This window comes from Mesoplodon densirostris, chromosome 1 (genome assembly GCF_025265405.1).
Source record: "Mesoplodon densirostris isolate mMesDen1 chromosome 1, mMesDen1 primary haplotype, whole genome shotgun sequence".
Lineage (NCBI taxonomy): Eukaryota > Metazoa > Chordata > Mammalia > Artiodactyla > Ziphiidae > Mesoplodon > Mesoplodon densirostris.
The window spans coordinates 32519231-32535856 of NC_082661.1; the positions used below are offsets into that span (position 1 = coordinate 32519231).

At 44.2% G+C, this 16626-nt stretch overlaps 1 protein-coding gene across 1 annotated transcript in view; it reads left to right on the top strand.

Moving 5' to 3' along the window:
* The window catches only part of PIK3AP1 (phosphoinositide-3-kinase adaptor protein 1), a 114436-nt gene that overhangs the window by 56214 nt on the left and 41596 nt on the right, over window positions 1-16626 (top strand). Inside the window, exon 9 of the mRNA XM_060095776.1 lies at window positions 1473-1662. Coding sequence (XP_059951759.1) covers window positions 1473-1662 — 190 coding nt within the window. The remainder of the gene's footprint in view (window positions 1-1472; window positions 1663-16626) is intronic.

Consider the following 16626-nt stretch of genomic DNA (forward strand, 5'->3'; position numbering starts at 1 on the left):
TTAATCACTACGATCTGTTGAATTTAGTTGATTGGCAAATACATTATCTCCTTTAATCCTCACCACAGTCCTTTGAGGTTGACAGTATTGCCCTCTGTCTTCAACAAAGGAGGAAAAGGGCCTAGAAGGGCCGAGTCATTGTGCCAAGGGTCCCACACTAGTGAGGGTGGAGGTAGGATTTGAACCCAGCTGATGGTAAAGCTGGGGAGCATTATCCTACTTTCTGTCACAGGGACGTGGAAAGATGCACTTCTAGTTTGCACTGAAGTTAATCTGGTTCACATTTGTCCTATCATCTTTGTTTTCTAACTACAATCACTTCAACTGATGCATCTCCAGCACAGCCCCCAAAAGGCTGCTGCTCTGTGTTGTTCATGACCTCTAAGAACCGTCCCATTTCCTCTTTCCACCATATCAGAACCAAATGCCAGACCTTGAGTCTCCAACACTCCACAGCTGTCACCTGGTCCACTCCTTGGGGCTCATCAGGAAACCAACACGGAGTGTCAGATAGCAGATGGGCTCTCTTGGGGTAGTGATGATGAAAATGAGGATTTCTGTGGGTTGATGCTGAAATAAGGATTGTGAAACACCACAGTTTCTTACGAGGAAAAGTTGTGCAGGGGTTTCAGAGAAGCCACCTCTCTGACTTCACAACCACCTGGAGGCAGAATGACAAAGGGGGCCTCTCTGACTTCAGGGCATTTCACCCAAGACCGTCTCTCCTCTTGGGCACAGGATGTAAAACTGAGGCGGGCACTTTGGAGCAGTGTGCTGTCAGGCACTTTGAAGCAGCCTAATGGAAGGAACAGGAAGGAACTAGTGGACCAAGTCCCCAAGGGACTTCTGACTACACACAAGCGCAAGAGCACCTTGGCTGCAGCCCTGTTTAGCCCATTTGAATTTCCATTTGGCTAATCAGCAAGGGTTATACCTTTGTGTGCCATTTGTTGCCATTTGAGGAACCACTAGGGTATAGTAGAAAGGTCAGAAGCCAGGATTGCAGACCCATGAATAAGGCACTAGATTTTTCTGAGCTTTGGTTTTCACATCTTTTGACCAGGGAACAGGAGACACTCTCAAGCAGTGGTGGAAAGGATGCCATGAGATAATGTATAGGCACATCCATAGCACTGTCCCTGACACGTAATAGGTACCCACGAGAAAGTTTTAAATTTGTATCCTCTGGGCACTGGACATTTAACGGGTGTCTCCTCTGAGTGCATAACTCTGTTCTTAGTGTTGGAGGAAGATACAAAGGTTAAAACAAAGAACATAAAACAAAGAAAGAGACTTGGAGCCTGGCCTCAAGGGGCTTTCAGTGTGGTGGGAAATACAGACATGTGCACATACTTGCAACCCTGATGGGTGTGAGGCTTTACTTTGCTGTCACAAGCCCACTCGAGGGCCTGACTCTACCCAGAGAGCCCGACTGTGTCAGTGTGCCTGTGGGGTCCCACCTTCTCTTTCAGGAAACTGTGGACATGCTGAAGAGTCACATTAAAGAGGAACTGATGCAAGGGGAGGAGGCTGACTCTGTGTATGAGTCCATGGCCCACCTTTCCACAGACCTGCTCATGAAGTGCTCCCTCAACCCCGGCTGTGACGAGGAGCTGTATGAGTCCATGGCGGCCTTTGTCCCAGCTGCCACCGAGGACCTCTGTAAGTAGCACAGCACAGTTCTGCTTCCATCTTTCTGCTGAGAAATGCGTTTTTTCTTTCTGCTGTGTCTGGGGAAATTCCCTTGCTTACCCCCTGCCCTACTCTGCAGTGATGAAGATCCCATTTCACACAAAGTTAGACAGGTCATCATGTGCTGTGACAAGCAGAATCGTTCTCCAAACTTCCTCTGCTATGACTGCTGTGTGACTGGAAAGTTTAAGCAAGGGCCTGGAAGTCAGAGTCGATGAAGGCTTTGTGCCCTGTGATCCAGAAGCGAAATCAGTGGCTTTTGACTCCGTCAGTTCCAATGGGCCCTTTTTTTTTTTTTTTTTTTTTTTTTTTGCGGTACGCGGCCTCTCACTGCTGTGGCCTCTCCCGCTGCGGAGCGCAGGCTCAGCGGCCATGGCTCACGGGCCCAGCCACTCCGCAGCATGTGGGATCTTCCCGGACCGGGGCACGAACCCGTGTCCCCTGCATTGGCAGGTGGACTCTCAACCACTGCACCACCAGGGAAGCCCCAACGGGCCCTTTTTATAGCAAACATTTTGTAATGCCCCCACTACTACCCTGACATGAGATACATATAATATAACCTACCTATATATGAAATTTTTAGAAATCAAATATAAGTCCCAATTGAAATATAGAAGAGAACTCATAGGAGAGGAAATTCTCAGATGTGCCTCCATACAAGGACATAGTGCATTAGTCAGTTGCAGTCACCTACGCTCAGAATCACTGCCAAAGTCACAGCCTCAAGTGCTGACTGACATGTTTATTGTATCAGTGACTTGGATACCGCCAGCAGCGCTGGCATCAATGCCTGGATTTTCCTAAATGGTGAATGATTCCTCACATTCTCTTCTCCATTTTCATAGTAATTGAATTCCTGGAAAATTTGGTGTATATCAAAACCATGCAAAAATACAAGTTGTATTTCATAAATGAAGCAGTTTAGCTTCTAGGCTCAGAAAATTATAAGCAGGGTTTTTTTTGATAACCTGATTTTACTGGATTAATATATAATAAACTTATTTCCAAAATATCATATCTCCAGGATATGATTTTTTTGTAAATTGCTTAACAAATTTTGCCCATTTTTGTTTATCTTAATTCTTTTTAATAGCAAAAATAATACATTCTTCCAAGAATTGGAAACAAAAAAAAATGTATAACCGAGCTATTAAAAGTTCATGACTCCACTCAACCAACCTATATAGCACTTGTAATAGTTTGGTGGGGATTTTTGCCCATATTTTTCCTTATACCTGCTGATATTAAATTTAAAAATATACACATATACATATAAACAGATATGTACAAATATACACATATGTATAAATATGTATCATAAGCAGTTATTTTTTTAACCCATATGTCTATCTAGTGAAATATTTAAAAGTCATGAGGGACACAAAACAAGGCTGTTCCCACAATGAAGGTTGTCTAGCATCTTTCTCCCTTCTGCTAAATTCCAGTAGTGTCCCTGCATCATGGTGACAACCCAAAATACCCTCATAGATTTTCCAAGCACCCTCTAGAGGGCAGTGCCACTCCCCTTGAGAACCACTGGTCTAAATAAACATTGGCTTTCGATGCACATATCAGGGTTGAAGCAGGAGGACCACACAACCAGCCCTCTAAGGGTCTTCTTTATATGTTACCACCATTTGCTACGAGATGCTAGGAGCTCTGAAACACTGCCTACAACTTCTCCCTCCTTCCCTCTGGTCTAATTAATAGATTCAAGAAAGACAAGACACATACCTATCAACACATCCATCGGCTTTATTGACAGAGGAATTTCTGGAATGGGCTAGATTGAGTATTGCCAATTTTCAGCCTGAGGAGAAGACCGCGGGGACCTGGGCCCACAAGGAGTTGGGCCTGATTTTCCCATCCATGAACGGAAAAGCAGGCATTAAGAGGGCGCTTTGGAGCAGGAAATGTGGGCGAGTCAGGGGGCCAGAGGTGAACCCTGACACCAGCAGAGCCTTTGACACTGCAACCCTAACACCTGGAAGATGTGGCCCAGTGGTTGTTAGGTGCTTGCTAGTCAGATTGGCTGCTCCTCTGGGGGAACAGAAGAAAGAGGGACAGAGCGGTGGAAGCTCTCTCTCAGCACCTGACTGGAAGGACTTGAGGTACTTATGGAAGCTCTTCCTGAATCAGCCGTGACCCAGCAGGAAGGTGAGGAGAGAAGGCGTCATCCTCACCATCCACATCCTCTACCTCACTGAATCCTCAAAGCAGCCATACAGGGGTGCTTTTATTAACCTGCACTTTACAAATGAGTAAACTGAGGCACAGAGAGGTTAAGCAACTCCGCCAAAGTCTCACAGCTAATAAGTGATAGAGTCCAGGTTTGAACCCAGGTCTCTCTGTCTTGAGGACCATATTCCTTATTCTGTGCCAGAAGTTTCCATCTAACACCACAAATTTTAGTCGTGGTTTCTTTTAGAAAAACCATCTAGCAGCTCCAGCCATGCCTCCTCTTTTTGCGGCCCAGATGTTAGCTCACAAAACGGCCTCTGGCGCCCCCTACCCTTGCACATCCGTCCATCTCTCCATGGACCCAACAAACATTCTGGAGCATCTGTGTTTCTGCCACTTGCCGCTCCCACTCCTGGTTTTTGGTGAGACAATGGGGTGGAGGGAAGACACAGTCCTTTTCAGTCTGGAACAGAGACTCATTCACAAAAGAACATTTGGAGAAAAACTAGTACCCCTCTGGGAAGCCAGAGACCATGCATCATCATTTCTGCCCTGTGTCCCTGCGGTGGGGCAGTTGAACAATTGAAGGATCCCGCATTTACTGGCAGTTGGTTTAGTGTTGACAGACAGCCTTAACACCTCTTATCCCTCTGGATGCTCCAACACAGGAAATCCCCCCACCACAGCAGTGCAAAGCTGTAGGGAATGCTAACAGCAGCCATCCCATTACTCCTGTCTGCTGGGCCTCTCACAGCGGGAGTGCTGAGCCTCTTCAGCACTTCCCAAGGCGGTGGAGTGCTATGGAGCTTGCCTGGTTTGCAGCCAGTTGGCATCTTGTAAAGTTCCAGGGGGTGGGGGTGTGGGGAATTCTGGTTGCCGTGGAGCTAGGAGGAGGCCAGCAACAGGCAGGCTGTCGGATTCCGCTGTCTGGGGAATGGGCAGGGGAAACCCACTGCAGTTTTCACTTGCCAGATCATGTAAAATCTGAATTTTCTGAATCTAGATATGATTTGTGTTTCTGTCTCTGTGGTTTAATCTTGAGAATGACCACTTACCTACTGGCCCAGAAGCAGCAGCAACTTGTACCTGGGGAGGAACCATTCACCTTACTACCAGTGACTCTGGGGGAGAAGGCAGTTTAGGTCATAAATAAGACTGACAAATCTAAGATGCATATTTGTAACGCCAGCCAGCACAGTAATCTTCTGGCCCTTTCAAGTCAATACACTGCTTTCATCTCTGTGATCTCATCTGAGCGTCCTGGGGCTTGGTGGATAAAGTTATCTTCATTTTATAGAGGAGTCCGCTAAGGCTCCAAGATTTAGTAACTTACTTCAGTCTAATCGTGGGAGAACCAGGTCAGGAATCTGGGTCTGCGTAGTCCCAGGGGTCAAGTCTGTCAGCTGCCCACGGAGCTAGAGGACCCTCCTGGCCTGCCCTTCTTCTAGGGTCAGGACTTGCCAGCCCTGGGACAGATACTTACAGGGGAGCTATTTCCTAAATCTGAATGGCGGAGGTTATCAGTGCCCCACCTTTGTTACCATTCAACCCTAGAGGCTGAAAATAGGAAGGAAACTAGGCCGTGTTTATTCACTAGCTGACTCGCTCACTCATTCATTCATTCACTCACAGGACAAACATTATGGAGTGCAGGCTCTATGCCATCTCCTTACCACAGCTTTGGAGGTCATCTGATTGTGTTGGGACAAAGCTGCCTCCTTCTGACTTGAGTTTTGGAAAGGGGATAGTAATGAGGTCCCCAAAGGGAATCCAAACAACCACTAAGTAGGAAGGTTGTTTGGGAAACTCCCGGTGTTGAATGAATTGGCTGGGCAGCAATGTTGGGTTCTGATCCTGAGATTTTATGATCCTTCCCCTGAACTTGCGTGCGTGGGTGCGGGTGCACACGCGTGCGCACACACACACACAGGCACATACACACTCCTCATACTGTCTTTAGTTTAGATATGCTGCCACCAGGTGGTAACTACGTCTTTGTTATCAGACTTTCAACTTTGCTCTCAATTCTCTTGAGAATTTTGTGTTCAAACGCCTACGGATTTAAACCATCATTTTCCGCACCGTACTATGTAAGAAATAAATGTTCTTAGGGTAAGCTTCTGCAAACACTAACTAAACATCACAGCACACCTCTCTTTGGGTATCTTCACTATCTCCTGATATTTTTCTCATTTACTTCGTTGCTTCTATCCCTATAGAATGATACGATGGTCCTGGTGGTCCTTTGACTTAGGTAGTACGTTTTGTGTGGAAAGCCTCACCCTGTGACTGGGCACTTTGATGAGGCTCTGGGTACTAAGGCCTCAGGAGCCATTTCTGGGAGGCCCTTGTCCAGCTGTTTCAAAGGTAATCCGCTTGTGGATTTAGTGCTGCTTGACTATCTCAGAGGTTTGTCTTTCTGCATCAGGAGAGAGGAGTAAAAGGAGAAGGATGCAATGTCTCGCTACTAGAGACTAAACTCACACGTGTCACTCTAATCCATCCCAGAGGGCTGTTCTGCTTCTTGTGACTCTTGCGTTGAACGTTTCTTTTGCGCCCCTGCTCCCTCCACCTGGGTCTGTGGCTCAAGTTTGCGTGCAGTGGAGAGCCAACTTAGCCCCAGCTAACTTGCTTACTTCCCTTAGCAACCTCCTTGGTAACTGCCGTCTTTGTAACAGATCATCTCCAGCAGTGTTTTCTTTACTGGGGCTCTCTGGTTACCGTCTCTGTGAGCAGGGTCCCCTCTGAGCTGGGGGCATAACTGGGCCCAGTGAGCAGCCTCATAGCCCAGCCATGTAAGGTCTGAGCCCACCTGAAGGACCATTTGTAAGTAAAATTAAGTTACTGGAACACGCTGCCTTCCCCACCTGCACACTTTTCTCTCAAGAGTCTTCCTTCCTGCAGCCGCGAAGTCTCTGCCATCCTCCTGCTATTCATCTTGGGAAGACCCTGGCTAGCAGAGCCAAGAAGTGCCTTAGAGGCAGTGGGGCTGGGTGCAAGGCATGAGGTCTTACCAGCAAGGAACTCCCTCTGAGGCAGGGCTGGCTGTTCCTGTCTTGTCTGGGGCTGAAACTGACCTGGTGAAGCAGAGGGATCCTCAGGGCACTTCCTGACTTCTGTAGCTTTTCCCTCCTCTAGATGTACAAGAACTGTGTTGTGGAGATAGGCACTTAGTGAAAGCATGCTGGATTGAATGTTTTTAAATTAATAAGATAAAATCCTCACCATCAGCAGCGACCTCGCTCCCCTCTGCACCTGTACAGCTGTGGGTCACACCCTCCTCGGGGCATGGCATGCCGATCAGTTTGCACTCTGGTTATGTACACGCTTCTCTGCTTACCTGCTCCTACTTGAGTTAGGAAGCATGTATCATCCACAGGCTGTACACAACAGGCGCTCAATTATTTCTTGAATTTGAGAGTTACCAGAAAATAAGAAGTCATCCTAGATGTTGTGGTGTGGAATTGTTTGTTGATGTTCCAGTGCAGGGACTTCACTTCCCCGATAGGTGGTAGTGAGATATCTGTTAGATGTCCCCGAAGGTGGGACATCTTTGGCCGCTCCCAGCTGCCTTTTCTTTCTTGTCTCCATTCATTTGCTTGCGCTCTTCCTGCTGCCTGAATTGCCCTTCTCTTTTCTCAGCTTGGGAAATGCCCACATTCCTTAACAAAGCCCAAAGATCTCCATATCCATGTATTCATTTGCTTATTACCCATTAGTTTGTCCATTCTCACATTCATTCATTCAACAACATTTATCGACCCCCTTGAGTGCTTAAGTCACTGTGCCAGGTGATGAGGAGTCAGTAAATAAGCTGGCATGATCCCTGCCTTCCAGAGCTTCCCTTCTAGTGGGAGAGTTGGATATTAAACAAAGGTACTGCATAACTGAATATATAACTACAAACTGTGACAGTACGATTGAGGAAAAAGACACGCTGCCCTCAAGAGGGCAGCTAGTAGAGAATGGATTGGGGGAGGGGTGCCTGTGACTTAGCAAGTCATAGTACCCACTACACCCGATCAGGAGCTCGTCCCGTGGACTCATTCCTGCAAGACAGAGGGCCTGTGTGCTTACCAGGAGCACCGCACTAAGGTACTTGTTGTCTGCTAAGAAATCCACAAAACTTAGCATGCTGCTTCTCCTAACCCTTTCATGCTTAGCTTCTTTTTCAATGTCAGTCACTCCTTAGCACCTCTAATTTCAGACTGTCATTTCTCCTCTCTCTGTCTCTGTTTCTCTGTCTCTGTTTCTGTCTCTGTCTCTCCCCTCCCCCAACTCCCTCTTTCTTTGTGTCTCACTGTCTCATTGTCTCTCTCCCTTTCTCTCCCTCTCCCCCCGCCACCTCTGCATGTGTGTGACTATCTCTTTCTCTCTGTCCCTGTCTCTGCCTCTCTGTCTCTGCCTATCTCTCTCCTTCCCCTCACTTCTCCATGAGGGTATGGGAAGGTTGGACTTTCTTACTGACATGGTCAATCCAGCAGTCCATTCCACCTGTGTGCAAATGGAACCAATCGGGTTTCAGGTTTTCTTCACATGTTTTACCATGCTGATCCTTGTTCTAAGCCTCTTTTCTGGCCACAAAAGCACTTGCTGAAAAAAAATTCTTTTGGCCTGCTTTCAGGGTTTGAGAGCCTTTCCAGAAGAATAGTCTCTCAGTATCTGACATTTTACTGTATTACATACTCAGATTAGGTTTTCTGTTAAATTAACAACACATAATCTGGATGGAGTTTCCACTGCAGCCGAGTGATCTAGATTTATGTCCCATGAGGAGTATCATATGAGCTTCTTTGAAAATTAGTTATTGCTCTTGACTCATTCCTTAATTACTTGCCTACCTGCCTTCTCTTCATCTGTTCAAGCTTCTTTCTTCCCAGGAATGGTTTCTTTGGGGTTGACTCCTTTGAAAAAGTATAGTGTAATGCTGCAGCTGCTTTTCCCAGAAGGAGACTGTGGCCCCAGAGTTTCCTTGTTATTGTTTTGGGGTTTTTTCCCAATGAAATGAAAGAACTTTGCACTTTTTCCTTAGACCAGCAGGTTTCAGCACATTTCAGTTTATCTAAGTGGTGAAGGTTAAATGCTTAGAATCTGAAGTACAAACCCTGAGCATCCAGGGACACAGGGATCTGTTGCTGTGCTTTTCTTTTCAAAATGTCCTTTGTCTGGAAACGGACTCCCTTCACCTCCAGAATTTTCTATTTCAGTCGCTCATGTGTTACTGTGTGCCTGGGTTGTATGTACACATGGGTTGTCAAATTTACAGTTTGAGGGTTTTATCTCTCATTAACTCCAAACCACCAGGTACTTTTTCTTTTCTCTTCTTTATTATTACAAAAGTAGTATCTGCTACTACTAGGACTTACTGCCTAATATAGCTATGGAAAATAGTGTTTTAAAAGTAATTTCATGTGTCAGTGTCAGTTAGCTGGTGTTGAGTGCCTGGGGAGCTGTGTTGAGAAGGATTCTGAGGCCGCAAAGAGTGCTATGATTGAATAGGGATGTTTGCCTTGAGTACACAATAGGGACATGGAGGCCAATGTGTGTATCCACTGTTCCTGGTCTAATTCAAAGATACTTACGTTGAACTCAGTATAAAAATAATCATTTTATTTAAAATATAAATGGAAAGAAAAGTATTATTCTTCATTTAAGGCAGTGCACCTACAGAGACTCAGTAGAGGCCTGTGCCCACATCAGGCCAGGGCTACTGAGTCCATATGTGGACATGACATGATGGACTTGCTTGAGTGCACCCTGGTCCCTGTGCCCACTCCCCTCGCCAGTCCCACATGGGAAGGAAATTCACTGTGCTCACATTTGGTCTTACCTGTGGTAGGCAGAATAATGCCCCTGAACCTATGAATATGCTAGATTACATGGCAAAGGGGAATGAAAGTTGCAGATGGAATTAAGGTTGCTAATCAGCTGGCCTTAAAATAATGGAAATATCCTGGATTATCAGGGTGGGCACAGTATAATCACAAGGGTCCTTAAAAGTAGAAGAAAGATGGGAATTTCCTGGTGATCCACTGGTTAGGACTCAGCACTTTCACTGCGGTGGCCTGGGTTCAATCCCTGGCCCTGGTCGTGGCCAAAAAAAAACGTAAAGGAAGGAATCAGGTTAGACCAGAGATGGCACCATGAGAAGGACTCAGTTCAGCTGAGCTTTCTGTCCAACATTACTGGCTTTGAAGATGGAAGAAGAGGGCCTCATGCCGAGGAGTGCGGGGCCTCTAGAAGCTGGAAAGGGCAAGAAGACTGAACCTCCCCTAGATCTCCCAGAAAGGAATGCAGTCCAGCCAAAACCTTGATTTAGCCCAGTGAGACCCATTTCAGACCTCTGAACTACAGAACTGGATGTTGTTTTAAGTCACTAAGTTTGTGGTAATTTGCTACAGCAACAATAGAAAGCTAATAAACTGTCTAGGTTGCCTCAATATAATGATAACCATTAATATTTAGTGCCTAGTACTGTTGCTAAACATTTTATAAGCATCATCTCAATTGGTTCATACAGTCTTCCTATGAGGTAGGTACTGTTATCCATACCCACTTTACAGATGGAGATATGAAAGCTTAGTGATATCAAGTAACTTGTCCAAGGACACAGAGCTACTAAGAATCAGAGCCAGGGCTTGAACCCAGGTCTCCAGGATATCAAAGTCCACGCTGGTAATCACCACCTCTGATTGTGATCTTGACCTGCTTTAATAATAAATATAATGGTAATAATAGTAATAATAGCAGCTAACGTTCATTTAGCACTTCCTGTGTGCTAGGCGCTGTGCTTTGCATTTAATACTCATGACAAATCTATGAGATACGTACTATTATTACCACCATTTTACAGACATTATTGGCCAGTGTCCTGGACCTCTATTGCTTGCCTGGCCTTGACTGCTGCCTTTCTCTGACTTATGTTTGTAGCCCGAATGCAGACCATTCACTTGGCTCCAGCCCTTTTCAGGGCCTTTACGGCTGACTTCCAGGCCTTCTCATGTGTCTGCAGACCATCCTCCTCCTCCCTGTGCCCCTGCCTCCATCATGCTCTTCCAGCCAAGCCTCAGATCCTCTGGCTTTAGGCTCTGACCTTAAGATCAGCCTCTACCTGTGATCCCGGCAGTATGGGGTGGGGCCAGAAGGGATTGAAGAGCTGCTAGAATTTCCCCTTGGTGCTCATTGCTGAGCCTTCTAATAAAAAATGTGGTAAGCCTCAGGAAAGCACAAGGTAATGGGCATGGGGCCTCCAAGTCAGGTCTGGACTGCAGCGGCAGAGCCTTGGCCAAGGAGGAAAGAAGCATCCAGCTCTGTCCAGCCTGGACTTGGTGTTCAGGAGCCATGATCAAGACAATGCCTGGCAAGCCTTGTGTGTGAGTCAGGTTTCCACACATAATTCCATGGTGAAGAATTGTCGTTTGTTATCATACAATGCCCCCGTGCTTTAAGTCTATTCAATATAAAAATATTGATTGGGTGTAATTCTTTACTAGGAAAGGTAATTTGAAAATATGTGTGGATATTCAGACGTTAGAATTAACCCATAAGCATTTATTACTCTGAAGGAGGAGACTTGACTTTAAACAAATAAAGTTACTATTAAAAAGTATAAATTGAGTCCTCTTTTTAAAATTGTTCTCTACTTAGGACATTAGCGTGGGTGTAGAATTTAATAATAAAGATAACAGTAATAATAGCAGCTAACGTGCATTTAGCACTTCCTATGTGCTAAGCACTGTGCTTCTCATTTAATACTCATGACAAACCTATGATGTATGTACTATTATTATCACCATTTTACAGACAGGAAAACATCCTGAGAGGATGTAAACAACTTGGCCCAAGATAACTGTGGGCAAAGAGTTAATGTAACAGCTCTCATTTCCCTTCCTGCAGGAGAATTTGACCTTTGTTGACTTCCACTCTGTTACCCTGGTAACCTGATAAAAGCCATATGTCAATTATGTCTCTAGGCAACATTGCCTATGATAAAAATGACCCCTAATTGGTGGTAAATTGCATCTGGAACTGAGAGGAGTTGTATGTAAACTATAAATACCTGAAAGGGACACCATACTTTGGGCTTCCCTGAGGGCAATGTCTCTGGAGGCCTCTTATGGGGGACCCTGGAAGCTAATGCCTCAGGAGTTGCTAATAAACTCCGGAGTTGAGAAATGCTGCTCCCTTGAGACACCATGGCAGCTTCTCCACCTGCCTGATATGGATCTTGTGTCCTTGCGTGAGAGTTGCTGGACTGGTGTAAAGACTGCCCTCGATGAGGAAGGCCGCTTGGTACTGTCCTGCTGGTCTGTATCCTCCATCCTTCTGAGTAGACTGGCACCAGCATGGCCCACGGTCATCTTGCGAGCCCAGATGATCAGCTGGATCCAAAAAGTTGGATCTAAAAGTCAGTTGGACGGGTGGGTGTTGCAGTCCTACAGTCAGAAGTGGAAGAGTCAAAATTGGAAACTATGCATTCTGACCATAGTGCCCAAACCTCTCACCATCCTTCTAGGGTGCCTCAGGGAGGAGAAATAATTCTACTTATGTCTCAGGACTGATCTTTAGCAGATCCTAGTTTGTCTCCTTCCAAAATCATGCTCTTAACCACCAGTGAAAGCGTGACCGCAGAGTAAAAAGATTTGTTTGTTACAGGTGGCTCATTTAGCCCTGCCTTGTTCATCGTACCCAGAGGTGCGTGGCTCCCAGGAGTCCCTGGAAGGTGACTTGATAGTGTAGGTGGACAGGAAAGGGTCAGTGTAGGTCATTCCCAGGGCTTACGCTTCTTTAGTTTTGCTGTTGCATTTCTTCCTCTCCTTTTCTCATCTCTTTCCCTCCGACCTGTTCTTCTTCTTTAAAAAAAAAAAAAACTTTTTATTTTGAAATACTTTTAGATTTAGAGAAAAGTTGCAAAAATGCTACCCTTCCTGTATACCTTTCACCCAGATTTCCCTAATATTAACATCTTACCTAACCAGAGTACAGTTACTAAAGCCAAGAAATTAACATTGGTGCAATTCCACTAACTAACCTCCAGACCTTGTTCAAAATTTCACTGGTTTTCCCCCTAATGTTCTTTTTCTGTTCGTAGATGGGACTAGATGCTGAACCTAGATAGGATCCTGCAGTGCATGCTGTTATTCTCCTTAGTCTCCTCCAATGTGTAACAGTTCCTCAGTCTTTCCTCATCTTGACATTCTGGAAGAACACCAGTCAGTTTTTTTGTACCATGCCCTTTAGTTTGGATTTGTCAGATGCTTTCTGTGATTGGACTGAGGTTATAAATTCTGGACAAGAATGCCATAACAATGATGTTGCCTCCTCCTCAGTGCGTTGTAGCAAAGGATCGTGATATTGACATGTCATTTACTGGTGCTCATCCTTTTTTTTCTCTTTTCTTTTTAAAATTCTTTCTTTAACCCACATAAAATTCAGCACATTACGATGGGGTCATAGTACCAGGCACAGAAGCCCGCATCCTTATTACGGAAGTGTGCCAGGTCCAGCCAGGGCTGCTCTTGCTGTTTCCATTTTTCGTCTACATTTTGTTTTTCCAACACTCTTTGTAGCTCCTTCACTTTTGCAGCTACATCTCAGATGTGGAAATCAGTTGTCTCAAACTGAACTTTGTGAGTGAAGTAGCTAGGCCGTGCGTGTCTCTTTTACCACTGTCAGTGGGGGTGGCCGATTGTGTGTGTGAGGTTTGCGCTCTGGTGTTGCCAGCGTGGGAGATCTGGTTATTGGTGATTGAAACTGTCCTGACGCTGCTCTGCCCTCACCAGGTTCTTAGAGATGCTGGAGCCTAGGGGGCTGTGGTTTCCTGGAGGATGCAGCACTGGGCATGACAGAGCCCAACGATAGGCCCACAAAACTTCTCCCTCCCCTCATCTCTAGGGGTGTCTGATGCAAGCAAGTCTTTCCTTCGGGGTCTTTTCCTCTGTGTTTTATTGTTGTGTGAATGAAGAGTTTCAAAAGTTGGCTGGGTCAGGGTCAGGCAGCTAAGGGGTGAGGGACTGTAGGGGTAGGAGTCAGGAGGGTAGAGGAGGGTCCTGCTCCCAGTAAGGCACACCTGTAGGATATGTCTTTCTTCCCAATTTTCTAACTCCATGAGAAACATGTCCCATAAAACCACAATTAAGCAATTTAAATAGAAATCTCAAATAAGTGTCGTTTTTCTGGTCTTGAATTTTTAAGGAATGAATTGTGAGTTCTTAGAATTTTTTTTTAATATTTATTTTGGCTGTGCTGGGTCTTAGTTACGGCATGTGGGATCTTTAGTTGCAGCATGTGGACTTCTTAGTTGTGGCATGCATGTGGGATCTAGTTCCCTGACCAGGGATCAAACCCAGGCCCTCTGCATTGGGAGCTCAGAGTCTTACCCACTGGACCACCAGGGAAGTCCCAGAAATTTATTTTTAAAATTAAAACACATATAAGTGTGTTTCAGGATCAGTACAGTCACCCTAATCTCTCTACAGTTTACTTTATAGAATTCAGTGTTGACAAGAGAAGTTCACTGAATTAACAGTTGTACTCATTTGGAATCACAGGGCTCTGGACCAGAGGGTATCAAGGTACATTATATTCAATGTAATGTCTCCACTACACACATTTCAAGAAACATTAAACTGAAAAGGTAAAAAGGGGAATTGCTTTATCTTCCCTTTTTTTGGATAATATTTAAAGTAACGAAAACACGATCAGAGCTCTGCATTTCTTTCCTTTATTTTTTCAATAGGATAGAAAAACTAGAATATAAAAAGATGAACAGTGAAAAAAACCTTTTTCCAGTCCTGTCTGTCATCTTTCTAGTTCCCAGGAAACCATTGATCTTAATTTCTTATATCTCCTTCCAGAGTTTCTTTTTTGCATATACAAGAAAATACAAAAATAGAATCTTATTTTCCCCTTTTGGGGGCAAAAGGTAGCATATTAATTTTCAAAAATGTTGTATTTCTTGAAGATTCTGATTCATCAAGAATATGTATTTTTTTCTCGTCTCAGATCTTTTTTTTTTTTTTAATTACATATTATACCCCCCTATGAACCCCCTCTGGAACCTGATTGTCCTCCCTCCCTCCCAGAGGTAACCACTACCATGAACTCAACATTTATCCTTTCCAGCATTTCAGCATGTTTTCATATGTTTACTAGATATTTATGAATTCATAAACTACATGTAGTATCATTTTATAGACCTTAAAACTTTATATAAACTACTTTATATACTGAAAACTACTTTATATAAAATACTTTATATACTGCAAAAACCAGTCTGCAACTGTTTCACTCAACATTGTGTTTTGTTTTGTTTTATGGTCACAAAATTTATATTTAGATTATTAAAAGATTGTCAAAGTTTGAAACAAGGTCGGGTAAGAGCTATGCTATGTAATAATGTAATATCTGGTCATTGGAAAGTTTAAAAATCAGTATGGACTTCCCTGGTGGCGCAGTGGTTAAGAATCTGCCTGCCAATGCAGGGGACACAGGTTCGACCCCTGGTCCAGGAAGATCCCACATGCTGCGGAACAGCTAAGCCCGTGTGCCACAACTACTGACCCTGCACTCTAGAGCCTGCGAGCCACAACTACTGAAGCCCGCGCACCTAGAGCCCGTGCTCCGCAACAAGAGAAGCCACCGCGATGAGAAGCCTGCGCACTGCAACGAAGAATAGCCCCCACTTGCCGCAACTTAGAGAAAGCCTGCGCGCAGCAAGGAAGACCCAATGCAGCCAAAAATAAATAAATTAATTAATTAATTAATTAAAAAAATAAAAGCAGTATGTTTATAATTTAAAAATCAGTAATCTGGTAATTGACAGGTGAGCTATAATTTTTTTTAATAACCTGAAATTATTTTTGCTTTGGGAATCTAATTGTACATACTTACAGACCTACTTGAGAATGGACTTGAGGATATGGGGAGGGGGAAGGGTAAGCTGTGACAAAGCGAAAGAGAGGCATGGACATATATACACTACCAAACGTAAGGTAGATAGATAGTGGGAAGCAGCCGCAGAGCACAGGGAGATCAGCTCGGTGCTTTGTGACGGCCTGGAGGGGTGGGATGGGTAGGGTGGGAGGGAGGGAGATGCACGAGGGAAGGGATGTGGGAACAGATGTATATGTATGACTGATTCACTTTGTTATAAAGCAGAAACTAATAAAAAAAATTTTTTTAAATGTGATAGTAAAAATTAATAAAGACTATTTTTCTCCTTAAAAAAATAATTGTACATACTTGATCATAATTACCTAGGCCTTTTAAAAAAGTGCTGATAGGGTTTTTCTCATATATGAATGCAACAGAAGCCACTATGGATAATTTGGAAGACAAAGAAAAGTGTAAAATAGAAAATAAAATGTCTATGGTCTGAAATGTCCATGACCTATCCATACTACTTCAGAAATAGCCACTATATACATTTTGATGTATTTCCTTCCAGGCTTTTTTTCTATGTACATACAGATATTTTGTTTCAAAACTAGGATTATGTCATATGAAGTTCATTATCCTTAACATAACTTTATGACCATGACCTCTTTTCAAGTAATATTCTTGGAAAATGTGATATAAATATAAATATTTCATACAAATTCACCAGACTGTATTTAACTGGTCCCCAAATATCAAAGTAGTAGGAACAGTATATCTGTGTATACTGATTAAATTCACATGATTTTTTTTTCTCAACGTATACTATTCAACTTCAAACTACATATTTTGCCTAAGCAAACAAGTCCCCAG